At 49.4% G+C, this 19,796-nt stretch overlaps 1 protein-coding gene across 6 annotated transcripts in view; it reads left to right on the forward strand.

The window, feature by feature from the left end:
- Positions 1 to 19,796, forward strand: part of PHF21A (PHD finger protein 21A) — a 737,785-nt gene that overhangs the window by 513,969 nt on the left and 204,020 nt on the right. For all 6 annotated transcript variants that reach the window (XM_085646699.1, XM_085646701.1, XM_085646696.1 and 3 more), the window contains one exon: positions 17,743 to 17,822. In XM_085646699.1, coding sequence (XP_085502825.1) covers positions 17,743 to 17,822 — 80 coding nt within the window. The remainder of the gene's footprint in view (positions 1 to 17,742; positions 17,823 to 19,796) is intronic.

Consider the following 19,796-nt stretch of genomic DNA (forward strand, 5'->3'; position numbering starts at 1 on the left):
AGTTTAGCAAACTTATTCAAGTTTTTTCGGATCCGTTTAATCCGACCATCGACGTTACATCGACGATGGAATCGAGGACCCCCTTTAAACGGTGTCCTGTTTGCCACGCCAAATATCCACATATCGACGTCCACCCGGTGTGCAACAAATGCCTCTCGCCGGATCACGACGAATCGAAATGTATGGCCTGTGCCCGATTCCGATCCAAGAAGACTCTCCGGAATCGACGGGCAGCGAGATTAGAAGCGCAGCAATCGGCACCGGCCCCGACCAACATCTTCAGCACCGAGGACGAAGATGTTGAAAGCGTGGAAGACATGAACTCCAGCCCCGCTTCCGAACACGATTCCCGATCGGAAGACGCAGATGAAGCGCTTTTTCACAGGGAAGAAGCCGACGATGAGGTAGGAGACTACGATGAGGCCTTTGGGGCCAAAGAAGATAGCTCTGGTGAAGAGCAGGGCCTACCCGTCCAAACGGAGGCTATCAAACTGCGTCAGTCTACGGCTCCGGTCGAGGGATCGCCTTCGGGCCTTACCCGAGATCAATCCCGCAGTTCTTCGGCCCCGCCTTCTGGCCCGGCCTCGAACATTCAGCAAGAGCCATTATTACCGAAAAAGACTGGTTTCCCTTCAACGAAACCGAAACAAATCGTCGCACCGGTTCAACAGAAACCGAAAGTGAAACTGGCAGTGGTCGGCTCGAAGACCTCCACTCCTTCGACGCCAGCCAAAACCATCGGCTCCGAACGCGCAAAAAGGGATTTCGGCGCCGAACTCGCTGCAGCGGATATCGGCACCAACCCGAAAAAGAAGGCCATCGGTACCACAAAAGCGCCTCGGCCCCCGGCACCGAAGCAATCGGCCCCGACCACCAAGGTTAAAATGGCCGCTCCATCGAAGTCCAGTTCGAAGGCAGCGACTAGGGTCCAGTCATCGACGCCGTCGACCGCTAGTACCTCTCCTCGACTCGATGACCCTGTGGCTCCGAAGAAGTCCACGCCTACCTCTACAGAACCACTCGGCACCAAAGAACCTTCGGCGTTCTCGGTGCGACAAGTTGCAGCGTCATTGCAACGCATCAGGGAACAGGCAGCCCTCCAGTCCACGTCGGGCCCCGACCCGAAAAAGGCTCCAAAAGCACCTTCGGCACCAACCAACATCACTTTTGGTTTGTCGCCGTCCACAGCGCCAAAAATGTTCGAGATCCGAACACGTGTCACCCAGACAAGGTCCCCATCTACTGGACACTCTCCTACTGGGCCTTCACCGTCCCAATTCATCGACGCCGACACCGGCAGACTCATGCTCCGAAAACGGAAGGTCACGCCAGACCAGGCTTTGGACTCTTACAGAATCCCTCTAAAGCAGAAACTGCCAGCAGAATCGGAACCGGTTCTATACGAACGCCTGCACACCTCCTATCCAGATCCCCAGTCCTTTTCTCCGACGCCCTCCGACACGGACGCAATGGAGGATTACATGGGTGATGATGCCACCTACCCCAGGGATGTAGATCCTGAGGAGCAGCAGGACCCAGATCAAGCTTGGGATGACCCTGCAGACCCGGGTGCCACAACAGATACCCAGGACACGCAGCTTTACGGCGCAAAAACATCTCCCACTGAGGACACTGCTGCCTTCAATGCCCTCATAGAACGTGCTGCAGCCAATCATGGAGTGCAACTCCACTCTGACACAGTTGAGGACGACTTCTTGGTGGACACTTTCGCCTCCTCAGAGAGGACTGTCAAGACTCTGCCCATGTTAAAAGGTGTTCTCAAGCCAGCAAAGGACATTTTCAAGGAAACAACCAGAGCACGGGTGATAAACCCCAGGATTGAAAAAAAATACAAACCTGCGCCCGGGGACCCTATGTACATTAGAGGTCAGTTACCTCTGGACTCCATGGTGGTTGCTAACGCTCGCAAACGAGCGCACTCGCAAACAACTGGTGATGCTCCTCCCCCAGACAAAGAGTCCAAGGTGCTGGAGACCTCCGGCAAGAGAATTGCAGCCCAAGCAGCAAACATCTGGCGCATTGCCAATACACAGGCACTCCTGGCTCGCTACGATCGTTCACACTATGACACGCTAGAGTCACTACTCCAACATCTACCAGACGAGTACAAAGAGGCAGCGGAGCTCCTCATCAGAGAGGGACAACTTCTTACAAACGCATCCATTAAGTGTGCACTAGATGCTGCCGACACAGCTGCGAGGGCGATAAACACCAGCGTCATGTTACGCCGACACGCTTGGTTAAGAATCTCCGGATTCAAACCTGAGATTCAAAATAACATCCTAAATCAGCCTGTCAACCCCGACTACTTATTCGGACCAGAAGATGACACCACCTTAGAAAAGATCAAAAAGGACACTGACACTGCAAAGTCAATGGGGGCTCTGCAAACGCAGACATTTCGTAGTGGCTCCTTTCATCGCCCCGGGAATAGGGGAGCGGCTAGAGGACAGGGGTCACAGCAAATATACAATAAAGGGGGCACACAGAGTACCTACGATAAAAACAACAGAGGTGGATATCGTGGCTCCAGCACCAAGGGGAGAGGACGCGGTTACGGCAACACCAGGTCCTCATCCAAGAACAAACAGTGACGCCCTCTCCCTTCCCCCCCACCACATAACACCTGTCGGGGGGAGACTCTAGCGGCTCCTGTCCACGTGGAATACCATCACCACGGACAGGTGAGTCAGGGATGTTATCCAGCACGGTTACTGTCTCGAATTAACCTCCACTCCACCCACAATACCGCCAAAGCACCGTCCTATGTCCTCGGAGCACTTAGCATTATTGCAGCAGGAAGTGCTAAGTATGCTGTAAAAAGGTGCAATAGAGGTCGTGCCCGTCCACCAGCAGGGGACAGGGGTGTACTCTCTGTACTTCTTAATACCAAAGAAGGACGGGTCACTCAGACCTATACTAGACCTGAGACCCCTCAACCACTACATTCTCTCAGATCATTTCCATATGCTCACCCTACAGCAGGTTCTCCCGCTGCTCAGCCAGAGAGACTTCCTAGCCACACTAGACCTCAAAGATGCGTACTTCCACATCCCCATACACCCGTCACACAGGAAATATCTCAGGTTCACTATTCAGGGGCAGCACTACCAATTCAAAGTCCTCCCCTTCGGTGTGACAACAGCACCCAGAGTTTTCACCAAGTGCCTAGCTACAGTGGCTGCACATCTACGGAGACAACACATTCACGTCTACCCTTACCTGGACGACTGGCTTGTTCAGGCAAAGTCAGCCCAGCAATGTGCCAGCCACATGTCCCTCACCATTCACCTTCTTCACAGTCTGGGATTCTCACTAAATTACCCAAAATCACATCTCCAACCCGCACACGTACAACTGTACCTGGGTGCGACCATAGACACTCTGACAGCCACAGCTCAGCCAAATTTAGTGAGGATCAACAGCATACAGATGCTGATTTCAAAGTTCAAACCTCAACACTCCCTTCCTGCGCGAGTGTTCATGCAGTTGATAGGCATGATGGCCTCCTGCATTTCCATAGTCCCACACGCGAGACTACATATGCGCCCGCTTCAGGAGTGCTTGGCACGTCAATGGAATCAGGCTCAAGGGCAATTAAAAGACCTAGTGTTGGTGAGCGGCCGGGCATACAACTCTCTGCATTGGTGGAATCCACAAAACCTTTGCAAGGGCCGACCGTTCCAAGAGCCTGTTCCACAAATAATACTGACGGCGGACGCGTCTCTCCAGGGATGGGGAGCTCATGTACTCAATTACACAGTGCAGGGACTATGGACAATACAACAAAAGAAGATGCACATCACCCTTCTAGAACTGATGGCAATCTTCCTGGCAATGAAGGCATTCAAAGTACACTTGTGCGACAAAGTCGTGTTGATCCGGACGGACAACATGACTGCCATGTACTACATACAGAAGCAGGGAGGAACACACTCTCCACAGTTGTCTCATCTGGCTCAGAGCATGTGGAAGTGGGCCATTCAGAGGAACATATTCCTCATGGCGGAACACCTCCCCGGCAAGGACAACCAGATGGCGGATCTGCTCAGCAGACACAGCCACCAGATGCACGAGTGGGAGCTACATCCGTCAGTACTCCAACCGTACTTCCAACAGTGGGGTCATCCAGAGATAGACCTGTTCGCCACACACGAAAACGCAAAATGCCAAAGCTTTGCCGCCAGGTTCCCACATCCACAGTCGCAGGGCAATGCGATATGGATGAACTGGTCCTGCAGATTTGCGTACGCTTTTCCCCCAGCGCCATTGATACCGCTGGTGGCACGCAAACTGCGACAGCACTCACTGACACTCATCCTAGTTGCTCCCACATGGGCGCGCCAGCCATGGTACACCACTTTTCTAGAACTTTCCGTGGTGCCGCATCAAAGGCTGCGGATCAAACCTGCACTCTTAACGCAGAACCATGGCGAAATTCAGCACCCAGATCCGCAACAGCTGAACCTGGCAATCTGGCTCCTGAAGTCTTAGAGTTTGGCTACCTAAACCTGCCACCTGACTGTATGGAGACCATCAAGGAGGCCAGGAGACCCACTACCAGAGCTTGCTATGCAGCTAAATGGAAGAGGTTTGTCATTTACTGCAACAACAATGAAATTAACCCGCTAGATGCATCCATTCAAAACATAATCTGTTAACTCTTACACCTATACCGATGCAATCTGGCATACACCTCGATACGTATCCATTTGACCGCAATAGCAGCCTATCTCCAGAACAGGCAGCACTCTCTTTGTTCAGAGTGCCTGCCATCAAAGCTTTCTTGGAGGGACTTAAACGAGTAATTCCCCCAAGACACCCAACAGCACCGGTGTGGAACCTCAACTTGGTCCTCACCCGACTGATGGGTCCACCCTTCGAACCTCTCCACTCATGTGAGATTCAATTCCTCACCTGGAAAGTAGCTTTCCTAGTGGCAATCACTTCGTTAAGAAGAGTTAGTGAACTCCAGGCACTAACCATTCAAGAGCCATTCATACAGGTTCACACAAACAGGGTCGTACTACGTACCAACCCCAAATTCATGCCTAAAGTAATATCGCAGTTCCACATGAATCAAACTATCGAACTGCCCGTTTTCTTTCAAAATCCACAAAATGTAGCAGAGAGAATGCTCCATACACTAGATGTAAAAAGAGCCCTCATGTACTATATAGACAGAACTAAAGTCTTTAGGAAGACAAAACAACTTTTCGTTGCCTTTTCACCACAACACAAGCGCAACGCCATTTCCAAAGCAGGCATAGTCAGATGGATCGTTAAATGTATTCAAATTTGCTATCAAAAGGCTAAACGCACATTAACCATTCCCCCACGAGCCCATTCAACACGTAAGTTAGGGGCGTCCATGGCTTTCCTGGGAAACATTCCTTTACAGGAAATATGTAGAGCAGCCACATGGTCCACTATACATACATTTACAAAACACTACTGTGTAGATGTCCACTCAAAACAGCAGGCAGCTGTTGGACAGGCTGTTCTCAAAACTCTTTTTCAGACCGCTGCAGCTGGCACTGGTGGCCGCCGCTAATAGGAGGTACTGCTATGTATTCTATGCACAGATATGAATTCAGCAGCCCACATGCCTCGAACTGAATATGCTACTTACCAGTATGCATCTGTTCTTGGCATGTAGGGCTGCTGACATTCATATCGCCCACCCTCCTCCCCGGCGCCTGTAGCAGCTGCAGCTCTCAGAATTACTGTATAGCATGGTCATCACTTTCTGTATCTACTCCATCACTGCCACAATGGCGAAAAACAATCTGAGGATGGAGAGGATGCCCATGCGCACTGTGGTCCAGGGGAGGAGTCACCTATCTCAGGATACTTCGAAGACTCTTCCAGGACAACAACGTGCAAACATCCGGACCCAACACTAGGCGGCGATCTATGCACAGATATGAATGTCAGCAGCCCTACATGCCAAGAACAGATGCATACTGGTAAGTAGCATATTCACTACACTGCGCCCACTGCTTATCACTCATGGTGGCTGACAACTCAGAATCCCAATATGCGCGGAGCATTGCCAGTAGGGGACTAGGACCAGGCCTAAGGGAGCTATATATCGCTGTCACTGCATGTCTGCCCTTCCTATGTGTAAGCAAAGTCTGCAGCACCTGTGATGTGTGTGGTTCTGTCTCAGTGTTCCCCGATTTTGGTGGAATTGCCGCGTTAGTACCGCATAAAGCATGAAAGTACCCTGCGTGGGGGGAGGAGCCAAGATGGCGACCGGAGCAGACGCTTGAGCGCCCGGCTCCGTCGGCCCTTGGCCTCGGACTATCATCCTGATTCCTATCCTCGCCGATTTTCGAGGTGCACCGTGTGCGACGACGCGCTGACCGCGCCGCTGCTTTCCCGGAGTCTTAGCCCGCCCGGATGCCGGAGTTCTTGGTGCCTTTGTTCTTCGCACTGGACCCCTGCTCTATTGTGGCCTTGGCCGGCCCCCTGGAAGCTCCGCAGTCACCGTACCCGCTGGCGCAAACCTGAGCCCCGCGGTCCCGATCCCGCCTCACGCCACGGACTGTCGCCAGATGAGCCGGGGGAGAGACGCCCGGACACCTCCTGCACCCTGCACCTGACGGGCTGGAGCTATAGGGTAAGCCCCGGTGTGGCGGGTCTTCTGGCCCGCTCTGTGGACCGCGCTGTGGGAGGCTGCAGACCCCCTTCTTCTATCGCCTAGTCGGCGGCAAAGAGAGCTCGAGGGAGGGGAAGCGACTGTTGGCTTTCACCTGTTGCGGCGCAGACCTGATGGGAATTGCCTCCTTGTAACGACCCCCCCCAGGCCACTGCACCGTTCAGCGGTAAAACATGGCGTTGATTGCCTGCCTGCTGCTGGGGGGTGATGCTCCGGTCTCGCCCGCTACCCGCCTCGCCCTCCCTCTACCAGCCTCTAGCTCCACAGTGCCGTCCCGGATTGCTGCCGATGTGGGGGCGCAGCTTCCGCTGACATGCGGCTCCGTTCTGGCTGCCCTGCGGGACTTTCGTCTGCAATTGTGTGCTGGCTTGCAAACACTGAGTGAGCGGTTCGACTCCATACTGTCGGCTGCGGGTCGTGAGCGCCCCGTTTGTTATCAACAAGACATGGGTCTGCCTGTGCTTCTGTCCTCTTGCGGGGCCGCAATGACTGTGTATAACCGTGCTACGCTGGTGTCTGCAACTGGCTTTCCCGGCATCCAGGATCAATCGCTCTCCTGCTCAATTGCGGATACTTTGTCTCCCCGTTCATCGCTGCCTGCCTTGTTGTTGCCTGCCCCACCGCGCCCGCAAGAGTATCCAGCTGAGCGACACCTGACGTCCTCGAGGAATCGTTCACGGTGGCCTACGGCTTCTTTTATGTGGAACTCGTGTACTGCACAGGCCAGGTCTGGATTTTATATGGTGCACAAGGGGACCTCAATAGCCGATCGGCGGCCATTTTGTGACTCTACTTCTCCATCTTCTCCCCAGCGGCCATATTGTCTTTGTCTGCACGGGATGCGGGGCCTTCATGTGGGGGCTGGTCTAATCTTAAGCCCGCGATCGGGCCAGGGCTAGGTTGAGTTATATCACCATGGTTTCACGGCTGGACTAGACTCGGACTGGAACTGTTTGCATATGTTGTGCGCACTCGTCGCGAATTGTCTGCCTTCATTTAAATTGCTGTGACACGTTCTCTTCACACGATCGCTTTTGGGTATAGTGGGTTTTCAGTGTGTGGAGGCGTGGCTGGCCGGTGGTCCCGGGCGCTCCGAGGTTACGTGGGGCTCCTCCCCGCTTTCTTTCTTCTTTGTTTCCTTATTTTCTTCATTCTATTCCTACTTTCTCTCTTGTCTATATTTCGGGTTCATTGGGCGACAGGCACTATGCTGGGGGGGGGGGCAGGCCGTAGCCTCCGCATTGGTGTAGGGTGGGGGGGTAATCCACTGTTTTTTAGTTCTATGGGCTTTTTTTCTTCTATGTCTCTGCGCTATACTCGTTTCGATTCGGGGTCCGGGTGTGGGGTGGATTGAGTGGGGGCGGCTTTGGAGGGGTGCGTATTTACTCATGTGACTATCCTGTTATCTAACTGCACCGCCTCACTGTCTGAGATTTTCTATGGTCGTTTTAATGATGCTGCTGCTCTCCTGTGTGATGAAGCCATCTTGCGGACTCGAATCTCCTTGGTTCTATCCTTTACTGACTTTTTTCTCGAAAAAATTATTTTAAAAAAACCTTAAAATTAACCTTCACTTCTCCTTCCCCTGGTGTCAAGGATCTCTCCAGTGTATACCTCTTGAATCGTAGCTAAGCTTGATCATCAATGCACAAGGGATGGAATGTTTGACTCAGTGCTTAACCGTATTGTGGCCGGCCGGATGGTTGTAGGCCCGTATTTGTTCTTTTACTATGCACAAATAAAGGTTTTAAAAAAAAAAATAAAAAAAAAAGAAAGTACCCTGCGTGGTACCACATTCCTCTATCAGCCCTTCCTGGCTCTGTAGCTGTGCATCCACAAATAAGTCGCCTCAGGTATCCACTCCCACCTCTGCCCAGGACTCTAATTCCAGGCAGTCATGGCAAGCAAATAAACCCAGTAGAATCTCGAGTGGCAGCACAGGTGCATATGGTGCTGCTTGGCTCTTAGGCATCACATATCGTATCCAGGTACGTCTGGCTGCTGTCATTAGCAGGTTGCCCTGCTTCTTTTGTATCGGAGTGGTGAACCCGATAGCCATTCTGTTATGGCTGTACGTCTTAAGGGCATTGACCAACTGGACATCTCTGTCACCTGGGCACTCGCTAGCCATCTCATTGGCCACTGGAGCTGTGCGGCAGCATAGTAGTGCTCGTAGTTTGGTGCCTCCAGTGCCCCGTCTGTGAGTGGTAGGCACAGTTTACAGCGTGCCACTTTAGACCTAGAGCCTCCCCATATAAGTGACACCAGAAGTACCTCCAGTCCTTTAAATATGCTCTGAGGCAGCCTGTGTTGGAGAGCAGTAAAAAAGTAAAGAAGCCTCTGGAGAAGAAGAATTTTAGCAATGGCCACTCTGCCCATAGGGGACAGGGGAAGACCACGCCAGAATGGCAGCGCTGCTCGCGCTCTGGATACTGCCTTATCCAGGTTCCCATCTATGACGTCAGCACTGTAGTGATAAATCTGTATGCCCATATACTTGAAGGTGTCGAATGCCCATTCCAGCGGGGTTCGAGGCATGACCTGTCTCTGATCCAGTGGGATCGCTTTCATGGAAAAAACTACTGACTTGGTCCAGTTAACCTGAAGGCCCGAGGCCTGACCGTGGGCATCCAGAAGCGCCATCAGATCCTGAAGTACAGTGCCTTCCCCCTCGGAGGTAGACCAGTGCATTGTCCGCATATAGCGAGATTATATCCCACGGTCTATCTGCATAGATACCCCAGTCCAGCACCCGTTTTCGCAGTTTGCATGCTAAGGGCTCCATATCAAATGCAAATAGTATAGGCGACCGGGGGCAGCCCTGCCTGGTGCTTCGCTCTATAACAAACTGTGGGGATATGTCTCGACCTGTTCTTACTCTTGCCTGCGGGTAAGTGTATAATATAGGCACCGAACGCAAATATTTGGGCCCAATGCCAGATTTACCCATCACATCCAGTAGATACTGCCACCCTTAGGTGTCAAATGCCTTTTCGAAAGCCAAGGGTGCTAACCAGGGGGGGTGTCAGTCTCTGCACGGGCCCAGCCGGGTACTCCTCCCTGGGACAAAGCTGTTTTAACCCCATGTATCCTAAGGGATGTTGTTTCTAGTAGCCTATGGGCCAGCACTTTCCCAAATATTTTATAGTCTGCATTAAGTAAAGACAGGGGTCGATATGATGCCATCTGCAGCGGATCCCTACCTGGTTTAGGCAGTATTACTAATAGTGCTTCTCGCAAGGATGATGGGAGTTCTCTTTCATAAGCGTCCTTATAAACATTCAGTTACTGGGGCACAAGTAACTGACAACTCAGAATCACAATAGAAGAAGTAGAGTAAAACTCCGAAGGCCAGCCATCAGTGCCTGGAGACTTACCCGCCGCTAACTGGTGGTTGGCGTCTGATATTTAGTCTTCTGTGATAGATTCCTTTAGCGAGTCATGTTTGGGTTTCGTGACCTGCGGAAGCTGCACTGGTGCTAAAAAGCGTTGTATATGGGGGAGGTTATCAGTGTCTGACACCCTGTACAAAGTTGTGTAGTATGTATAAAATGAGTAATTAGGACCTGGACTTGGTCGTGACAATATCTTTTGGAAGTACCAGTGCGTTGAGATGATGCTCAGTTGCATCACCCGTCCTCATAGTAGGAAATAGAGATCGCATTAAATAGTGATATTCACCTAACTTTCCACCCACGGCCGGCTAGCCAACAGGCAATTGGCCACAAGCACTGAAATGCCATCAAACTTATTATAGAACAGTGGCTATCTCAGCTACCTCATGTTGTTAGGGGGCACAGTTGTAATCTGTAACCTGACTTTGGCTGCCATCTATTAATCAACATTATGATGCCTCATAACTCAGTCCCCTGTACCAGTGAATGGTTTGATCAGCTTGTTTAAGTGAGGCCAGAGGCACATAAGAGTAGGGAACGTTATGTTGACCTTATTTCTACAAACTTGGGCTAGCACAGATTCTGGTCCTACCACTAGATGCGGCATATGTTGAAACCGCTCTCCTCTGCATTTTGGCTAGGCTCCCGCTAATGAAATGACATTAACAATCATACATACTTTCAGAGTACCGGCGGGGACTACAGGTGAGTAGAGTACCCTTTGCTAAATATTTCTCGAAATGGTAACTTAGCAGCCTGCATAATGCATGGTAGTTTTGTAGTGGTTTGTTCCAGGCATATGAGCTGCAGAATTCATACTTTTGCGTAGATCGCCATCTGGTGTTGGACTTGGATGATTGCAGTTTGTTGTTGTCTTGGAAGAAGTCTTTGTAGTCACGAGATAGGTGACTCCTCCCTTGGACGATAGTGCGCGTGGGCATCGACTCCATCCTCAGATAGTTTTTTCTGCCATCGGGTTCAATACCGTGTTTCCAAACCTTTTCGACGCGCAAACCGTCACAACTCGACGGTATTGTTTTCGTTCGCGTGCCTATCGACGCCATTCGGGCCTACGGCTAATGGAAAGGACTCCATTTAAAAAAAATGCCCTCAGGGTGGAGCTAAATTTCCACACCGCGACCACCACAAGGTCTGCAACCTTTGTCTCTCGCCAGAACACGAGGAAAAATATTGCCAAGCCTGCGCCTCCTTTTGATCCAAAAAGACTATCCATGATCGCCGGGCTTGATGACACGTTATGGCGCAACAGGCTCCACCGGTGCCAGAAGACCTCTTCGAATGAAGGCCCCGACGTTCCAGAGGCAGAGGATTCGGAGGAGCTCTACATCGTATCCGAAGCTGATGACTACGACTCGGATGACCACATCACTCCAGGTCAACGAGTAAATACAACTGCCCCTGCCCCTACCCCAGCCGAGAAAAAGAAGACTCCGGTCAAAACTTCGCCTGAAGGCCTTAGTCGCGACCGAAAGAAAACTTCAGAAGCCCTGCCTCCAGGCCCACCTCCGAAGACAAAGGAAAAGTCTTCCGGCGGCTCAGGACCGAGCAAGCCGCATATCGGTGCCCAAAAACAGTCTGTACCAAAATCGGGAATACATCCTACTCCCATTACCTTCAAAAAGGCCTCGGCAGCGTGCTCAAACCCCGAAAACCTTCGGATCCGAAATAGATTACCGAATCGACATTAAAGCCGAAGGAGTGAAAAACCCCTTCTAAGGCTGCAGAGCAAAAATCAAAACCACGTTCTGAACCGAAACAATCGGCACCGAGAGGAGACGCCAAACAGGAAGAACTGTTTCAACCAGATCCTATCGATCCAAAACAAAAGACATTGCATGTGGATCCTAAAACAGGCCATATTGTCAGTCTCCCAACAAAGAAGAGGAAATTAGACACCACACTCTCCTGAGGTCCCTTTGAAGAAAAGAGACTTTGCAACTTCACCCCTACAACCCTCTTCTCCTGTTCTTCCTACTAAGCCTTTGTCTCTTGCAAAGTCTCCCATGCACTCTACTAGACTCTCTCCACACTCACCACCACAGGATGATGATGACCTAGGGGACGGGGGTGGACCTAATGACCCTGATGATGACACTGCTATATCACAGGACACATGGGCAGTTTACAATGATCCTGCAGATCCTCCAGACCTTCCTGATCCAGAGGCATACCCAACACGGCCATCTCCCCCAGATGATAACATAGGGTTTAGTAAGCTTATTGATAGGGCTGCCCAATATCATGGCGTACAAATGCATTCAGACCCCGTGGAGGAAGACTTCCTGGTAGATACTTTTGCCCAGTCACAAAGGACAATACAAATATTGCCCATGCTCAAAGGTGTCATGAAACATGCACCAGACATCTTCAAAGACCCTGTCAGGACCAGAATTCTCAATCCTCACATTGATAAAAAATATAAACCCACCCCAATGATCCCACGTACATTAAAGAACAACTCCCTCTAGATTCTTTGGTAGTGTCCAATGCAAGGAAACTTGCCAATTCTCAAACCTCCGGTGATGCTCCACCTCCAGACAAAGAGTCTAAACTACTAGACGCTTCAGGCAAACGAGTTGCCTCCCAAGCAGCTAATCACTGGAGGATAGCTAATCGCAAGCACTGCTTGCCAGGTATGATAGGGCTCAACACGATGGGCTTGAGGACCTAATTCAGCATTTGTCTGACCATACAAGGCCAAAGCCCATGATCTGGTCCAGGAGGGCAAGTTAATTACAAATGCATCCATTAAATGTGCCCTCGATGCAGCAGACACCGCATCTAGATCTCTCAACACCAGTGTCTTACTACGCAGACCTACATGGTTGTGCATTTCTGGTTTTAAACAAGAAGTGCAAACTACTATCTTGAATCAGCCGTTCGACCAAGAACACCTGTTTGGCCCAGCTGTAGACACAGCTTTAGAAAAAATGAAAAAGACACGGACACTGCAAAATCTATGGGAGCATTACAGTCTCCATCAACACGAGGTTCCTTTTGTCGCTTTTTTTATAGGGGTGCATCCAAAAACATCAGCGCAGGCACTGCTTCCTCCTCCTACAAAAACCCCACACAAACGTTCCACAACAAGGGATATTTCAGAGGTGGGTACAGGGGAAATAATAACAAAGGGAGAGGCAGAGGTAACAACAATCGTACCTCCCCCACTACCAAACAATGACTTCCCTCTGCTCCCTCCAGACCATTCCACTCTGGTCAGAGGAAGACTCTGACAGTTCCGACCTGTCTGGAACTCCATCATTACAGACAGGTGGGTAAGACAAATTATCCAGTATGGTTACTGCCTGGAACTTATCGCAACCCTCCCTCCCCCCAACATACCGCCCAAACAGCATCCCATGTCTACAGAACATCTAACGCTCCTCAAACAGGAAGTTCTCTCACTGCTTTAAAAGCATGCAATAGAACCAGTTCCCCTACAGCATCAAGGAACAGGGGTTTACTTCCTGTACTTTCTAATCTCCAAAAAGGACGGTACTCTCAGACCAATACTGGACCTCAGACCTCTCAATTTCTACATACTGTCAGATCACTTTCACATGATTACTCTTCAACAAATCCTTCCACTACTTCAACATGGCAACTTCCTTGCCACTTTAGATCTCAAGGACGCCTACTTCCATATTCCTATACACCCTGCTCACAGGAAATATCTAAGGTTTATAGTGGGCGGCCAACACTATCAGTTCAAGCTTCTCCCATTCGGAGTAACCACAGCACCCAGGGTCTTCACAAAGTGCCTTGCGGTTGTAGCCGCACACTTGCAGAGACAACAGATTCATGTGTTTCCATACCTGGACGACTGGCTGATAAAAGCTAAGTCACACAGCCAGTGTGTTCACACTTACCAAACAATTCAGCTGCTCCACGACTTGGGGTTCACAATAAACCTCACCACATCTCCTGCCCTCCTACCTACATCGGTATCAAGGGGCCACAATAGACACTTCCAAAGCTCTTGCATACCCGAGTCCAAACAGGAAAGCCAGTATGTAGACCCTCATCACAAAATTCCAACCCCAACACTCCCAACCAGCTCAAGTGTTTATGCAACTCATAGGAATGATGGCCTCTTGCATTTTCATAGTACCTCATGCAAGACTTCAGATGCGCCCTTTACAGGAATGTAAACTTGGGGATTTATAGAGCGCAATTGTTGCCCGAAGGCGTCCAAGCGCTAGGATAACCGCGACCTACAGGGAGCAGGGAAGGGACGAAAAAAAGACAACAAAAGTTTAGCAGGAAGATGTGAACAGGTGGGTCTTCAGTTGCTTGCGAAACATAGTAAGATTCTGGGTGGCTCTAAGATGAAGCGGTAGAGCATTCCAAGCCTTCGCTGCATTGTACATGAATGTCCTTCCGCCGGTTCTAGATCTTTTTATTCTTGGAACTGCTGCTAAGAAAGTCTGGCTGGAGCGGAGACTGCGATTTGGGATGTAATGGGTGATCAGATCACGGGTAATGATGGGTCCCATATCCCAGAAGGCTTGGTGGGCTATACATAGTGCCTTGAACAGAACTCTCTGCCGGACCGGTAGCCAATGGAGGCTAGTCAGTCCGGTCCTCACTGAGTGCCTGTGCGGGATTTTAAGTAGAAGGCGAGCTGCGCTGTTCTGTACAGTTTGCAGCCTCCGAAGAGTGTATTCTGGTGCACCCAAATAAAGTGCGTTGTTAAAATCAAGACGTGAATGGATGAGCCCTTGAATGGCAGCCTGTTTGGCTTCCAGGGGGAGGAGGGGGAAGATTTTATTTAGCACTCGCAGAATGCCAAAACATGTGGCTGACAGTTTTGTGGCTTGGACATTGAAAGACAGTGAGCTGTCTAGCCATACCCCAAGACTTTTGATGGTACTTTTTGGGGTTGGAGGCGGTCCTAGGCATGGGGGCCATAGGGAAGGGGAAAGTGCCGGCTCTGAGGGTCCTAGGAGCATCAGCACGTCAGTGGAACCAGGCTTAAGGTCAACTTTCAGTTCTGGTGTTGGTGGACAGCCGCACACATCGTTCTCTGCCATTGTGGAACACACTAAACCTTTCCAGAGGGCGGCCGTTCCTGGAGCCGGGTCCACAGATAGTGCTAACAGCGGACGCATCACTCACCGCCTGAAGAGCCCATCTCCTAAACCACACAATTCAGGGCAGGTGGACCACTCAACAAAAAATGCTCCACATCAATCACCTAGAATTACTGGCAATCTTTCTAGCGTTAAAATCATTCCAAACACATCTCATCAATAAAACTGTCCTTGTCCGCACGGACAATACAACAGCAATGTATTATAGACAGAAACAAGGAGGAACACATTCTTTGCCGCTTTCTCAACTAGCGCAAAGCATATGGAGCTGGGCCATTCCGCAAAACCTATATCTTCTAGCAGAACATCTCCCAGGAGAACACAATCAGATTGCGGATCTGCGAAGTTATTAGACACAGCAGATACACGAATGGGAACTTCATCCTCAAGTTCTTCAACCATTTTTCAAAATGTGGGGCCATCCAGACCTAGATCTGTTCGCCACACACGCAAACGCCAAATGCCCAACCTTCGCCGCCAGGTTTCCACACCCGTTGTCCAAGGGCAATACGATATGGATGAACTGGTCAGGCAGATTTGCATACGCTTTTCCGCCACTCCCACTCATTCCGCTAGCAGTACGCAAACAGTCTCTCAAGATGATCCTAGTTGCTCCAACATGGGCCCGGCAACCATGGTTCACAACACTCCTGGAACTCTCAGTAGTCCATACCAAAAACTACTGCTCTCACCAAAGCTGCTAATGCAGAACCATGGAGAGATGAGGCATCCAGATCCAGCTCAACTAAACCTGGCAATCAGGCTCCTCCGGTCCTAGAGTTCGGTTAGCTCAACCTCCCACCAGACTGTATGAACATTATTAAAGAAGCCACACGCCCTACTACTAGAGCTTGCTATGCAGCCAAATGGAAGAGATTTGTAATTTACTGCAATAACAACAAAATTGACCTGCTAGATGCTTTAATTCAGAACATTATTTGCTGCATCTACAAAGATGTAATCTAGCATACACATCCATACGATTACATCTTGCTGCCATCGCCGCTTTCCTGCAAAACAGACATTTGTCATTGTTTAGGGTACCTGCTTTCAAAGCGTTCATGGAAGGCCTTAAAAGAAAAATTCCTCCCACAATACCACCCTTTCCAGTGTGGAATTTAAACATTGTCCTTACTAGGCTCATGGGTCCTCCATTTGAACCTCTACACAAATACGAACTGCAGTTCCTCACATGGAAAGTAGCTTTCCTTGTCGCAATCACCTCTCTCAGGAGAGTAAGTGAGATCCAGGCTTTAACCATACAAGAACCATTCTTACAAATACATCATAGCAAGGTGGTTCTTAGAACAAATCCAAATTTCCTTCCCAAAGTAATCTCCGCTTTTCATCTTAGTCAATCTGTAGAGTTACCCGTTTTTTTACCCAAACCCAGATTCCGTAGAAAAGAGCTCTTCGCACACTTGATGTTAAAAGAGCTATACTTTATTACATTGACAGAACTAAACCTTTTAGAAAGAGAAACCAACTGTTTGTAGCTTTTTCTCCACCTCATAAAGGAAACCCCATCTCCAAAGCTGGAATTGCCAGGTGGATAGTCAAATGCATTCAAATATGCTACCAGAAGGCAAAGCGCACATTACCAATTCCCCCTAGATCTCACTTAACACGCAAACTAGGGGCTTCCATGGCATTCTTAGGGAACATTCCCTTTGATAACATTTGTAAGGCAGCAACATGGTCTACACCACACACCTTCACCAAGCACTATTGTGTTGACGTGCAGGCTAAGCAACAAGCTTCTGTAGGCCAGGCTGTTCTTAAAACACTTTTTCAGACCACTGCAACAAATACAGGTGACCACCGTTAGGGGAGACACTGCTGTACAGTCTATGCAAAAGTATGATTTCTGCAGCTCATATGCCTCGAACGGAAAATGCTACTTACCAGTATGCATCTGTTCTTGGCATGTAAAGTTGCAGAATATCATACACCCACCCGCCTCCCCGGAACCTCTATCTGTTCCAGTGATATCTTACTTAGATACACTCACATGGACATTTTTTCTGTTTCTTACAAACTCCTTCATTTCCCATCATGGCAAAAAATTATCTACGGATGGAGTCGATGCCCATGCGCACTATCGTCCAAGGCAGGAGTCACCTATCTCGTGACTATAAAGACTTTTTCCAAGACAACAACAAACTGCAATTATCCGAGCCCAACACCAGATAGCGATTTATGCAAAAGTATGATATTCTGCAGCTCTACATGCCAAGAACAGATGCATACTGGTAAGTAGCATTTTTATTTCTGTTACTTTATGGAAACACTGAAGTCTGTCTTCACTAAAAATTGCAAGCGAAGTTATCATAAAACTGCTGCATAAGGACTAGTGAGTGATGACTGTCCTGTTATGTACATTTTCTCCTTACTACGCCGCCACTTCAGCTCTTGCCAGGTGATGAACTGTGACGTGTTTGAAAATTAATTGAAGCTCCTTTGAAAGGTTGTTTTTCAAATTGACATCAGACATTAGTTACTCCTTTTCATACAGTTAACTGACTCATTTTACTTTTCTTTTCCCTAGAAATTCAAAGCAAAAGACAAGAGAGAAAACGAAGAACAACAGCCAACCCAGTGTACAGTGGCGCCATCTTTGAACCAGAGGTATTCACATTCCCACTCATCACCCGCACCCAAATCTCGTCAGTCTTAGGAAAGGCACATCTTGCAACACAACCCCTGCACTTGACCTCTGATGCTCAGAGGTAGCTGGAGGCTCCCAAGTACCAACTGGCTCCATCCTGGATCGCCCAGGCAATACCCTTCAGATAGTGACCTTTCATACCTTAGTCTTGACATGTAATACTTTCAGTAGTGAGATTCCACAGCTCAGCCACCAAATCTTATTAGTTTATAACTTGTATTCCTACATTGTAACAACCAGATGTGGGCTTCCACCACAGCACCCTTTGCTTTTGTTCTCCCGGACAAAAAAATCAGCTCTATACAAATGCAGTTCTTACAGCACCTAATGGAAATGAGAGGCATTCATTTATTTATATTATTAAATGTTTTTATTTGCGTTTGTCAAAATAAACAATGCAACTACAGGCTTGGGGAGGAGAGTAGAGGAAATCAGGAGGGAGGAAAGGAAGATCGGGGCAGGGAGGATATCAGGAAGAGCAATCTGGGACCAAGCTGCGGTTACACAATCCTAATCAAGAAGATATACACATTAGGCTGCTCAAAATGTGCAATAACCGCACTCTTTGTAGCACAGGCCCAGAGTGTCGGAGCAAGAGTGGTAGAGGCACATAATAAGGATTACATAGACACAAAATTGGAGGATTTTTTAAATCACATAGGGAGAAAATGAAAATAGTGTATTAACTGCTGATAATTATTACACTGCGCTTCAACAAAACAGCACATTAAGGCGATTGACAGTCCCCTACCCCTATCTGGTTGTACACCATCCCCGGCTAAATTCTCCACGAGTGAATGAGTTCCCTGCTGCGGAGAAGAGGCAAAAGTTTCCCATATATCCCTGGCACGGGAGCCCAATGGCATAGGTTCCCAAAAGTTAAACAATTGTTCCTGGCAGTGTGCTACATCTCTCAACCATGCTTTGGAGGAGGTAGCAGGCTTCCTGCCCAGGTGTGTGGCAATCCTGCGTTTAGCCAACAGGAGTAGCATGGCGTTGAGCTGGATTTGTCTTTAACATAGCCCAATAGCCCACCAAAGGGATGAGGGGAGATGAGTGTCCAGTGATTGTATGGATAGTAACAAACACGTCTGTCCAGAAGGATGCCACTTCAGGCACTGCCAGGCAAGGTGGATAAAGGAAGTCTGGGGAGAGTTACAGTGCAGACAGCAAGGATCCGTGCAAGCCCCATTTTGAACAGCTGCATTGGGGTGCCATACAGGCGGTGTAAAACGTATAATTGGATGAGCCGAAGTCTATAGTTGTGTGAGAGAAGTACCAATTGACCACAGGAGAAGGGCCACTGCTTGTCTGAAAGGGCCAGAAAGATCCCTTCCTCCCAAGCCACACATACCCTCAGGGATATAACTGGAGACGAACACTGCATAATGTTGTAAAGACAAGTAATCAGTTTACGGGGGGGATGGTGAAGTGAGAAGGTGCTCCAGTGCCAGGAGGGCTGGTGGCAAGGATGGGAAGATGTCATGTAGAGCACGACAGGTGGCGCGTAGATGATAATACAACAGTGTATCAAGAAGAGTAGGGGGTAGAGATGTTGCAGTGTAAAGCAGTGTGAGTAGCTGGTCATCGGGTAAAGGAATAAAAAGAGTCTAATGTTGCGTTTGTGTGCGTGAGCACGGCACCCTTTTCTGAAAAGCGGTGGTATCATGGGATTGTTGGTGAGTGCTCAAACCCTCCTAAGTCCAGCGCACACATTCAATGATATTGATTTCAGACTTAGGGTCTTTGTATGTTAAATATGGTGCAATTGATAGGGGCCATGGAGCTTTGCAGTCTCTCACATCAGCTGTGTGTGGCTGGAACGGGGTAGGGTAAAGACATTAATGGACGAACTGGCCTTAGGCGCATAAAGCATACAGCGTCCTGTCGGGTGCCCCAGTCCACCCTGCGCAGGCCACCTGGAGTGAGGAGCT

The sequence above is a fragment of the Triturus cristatus genome, chromosome 3_1, assembly GCF_964204655.1.
Source record: "Triturus cristatus chromosome 3_1, aTriCri1.1, whole genome shotgun sequence".
Taxonomy (NCBI): Eukaryota; Metazoa; Chordata; class Amphibia; order Caudata; family Salamandridae; genus Triturus; species Triturus cristatus.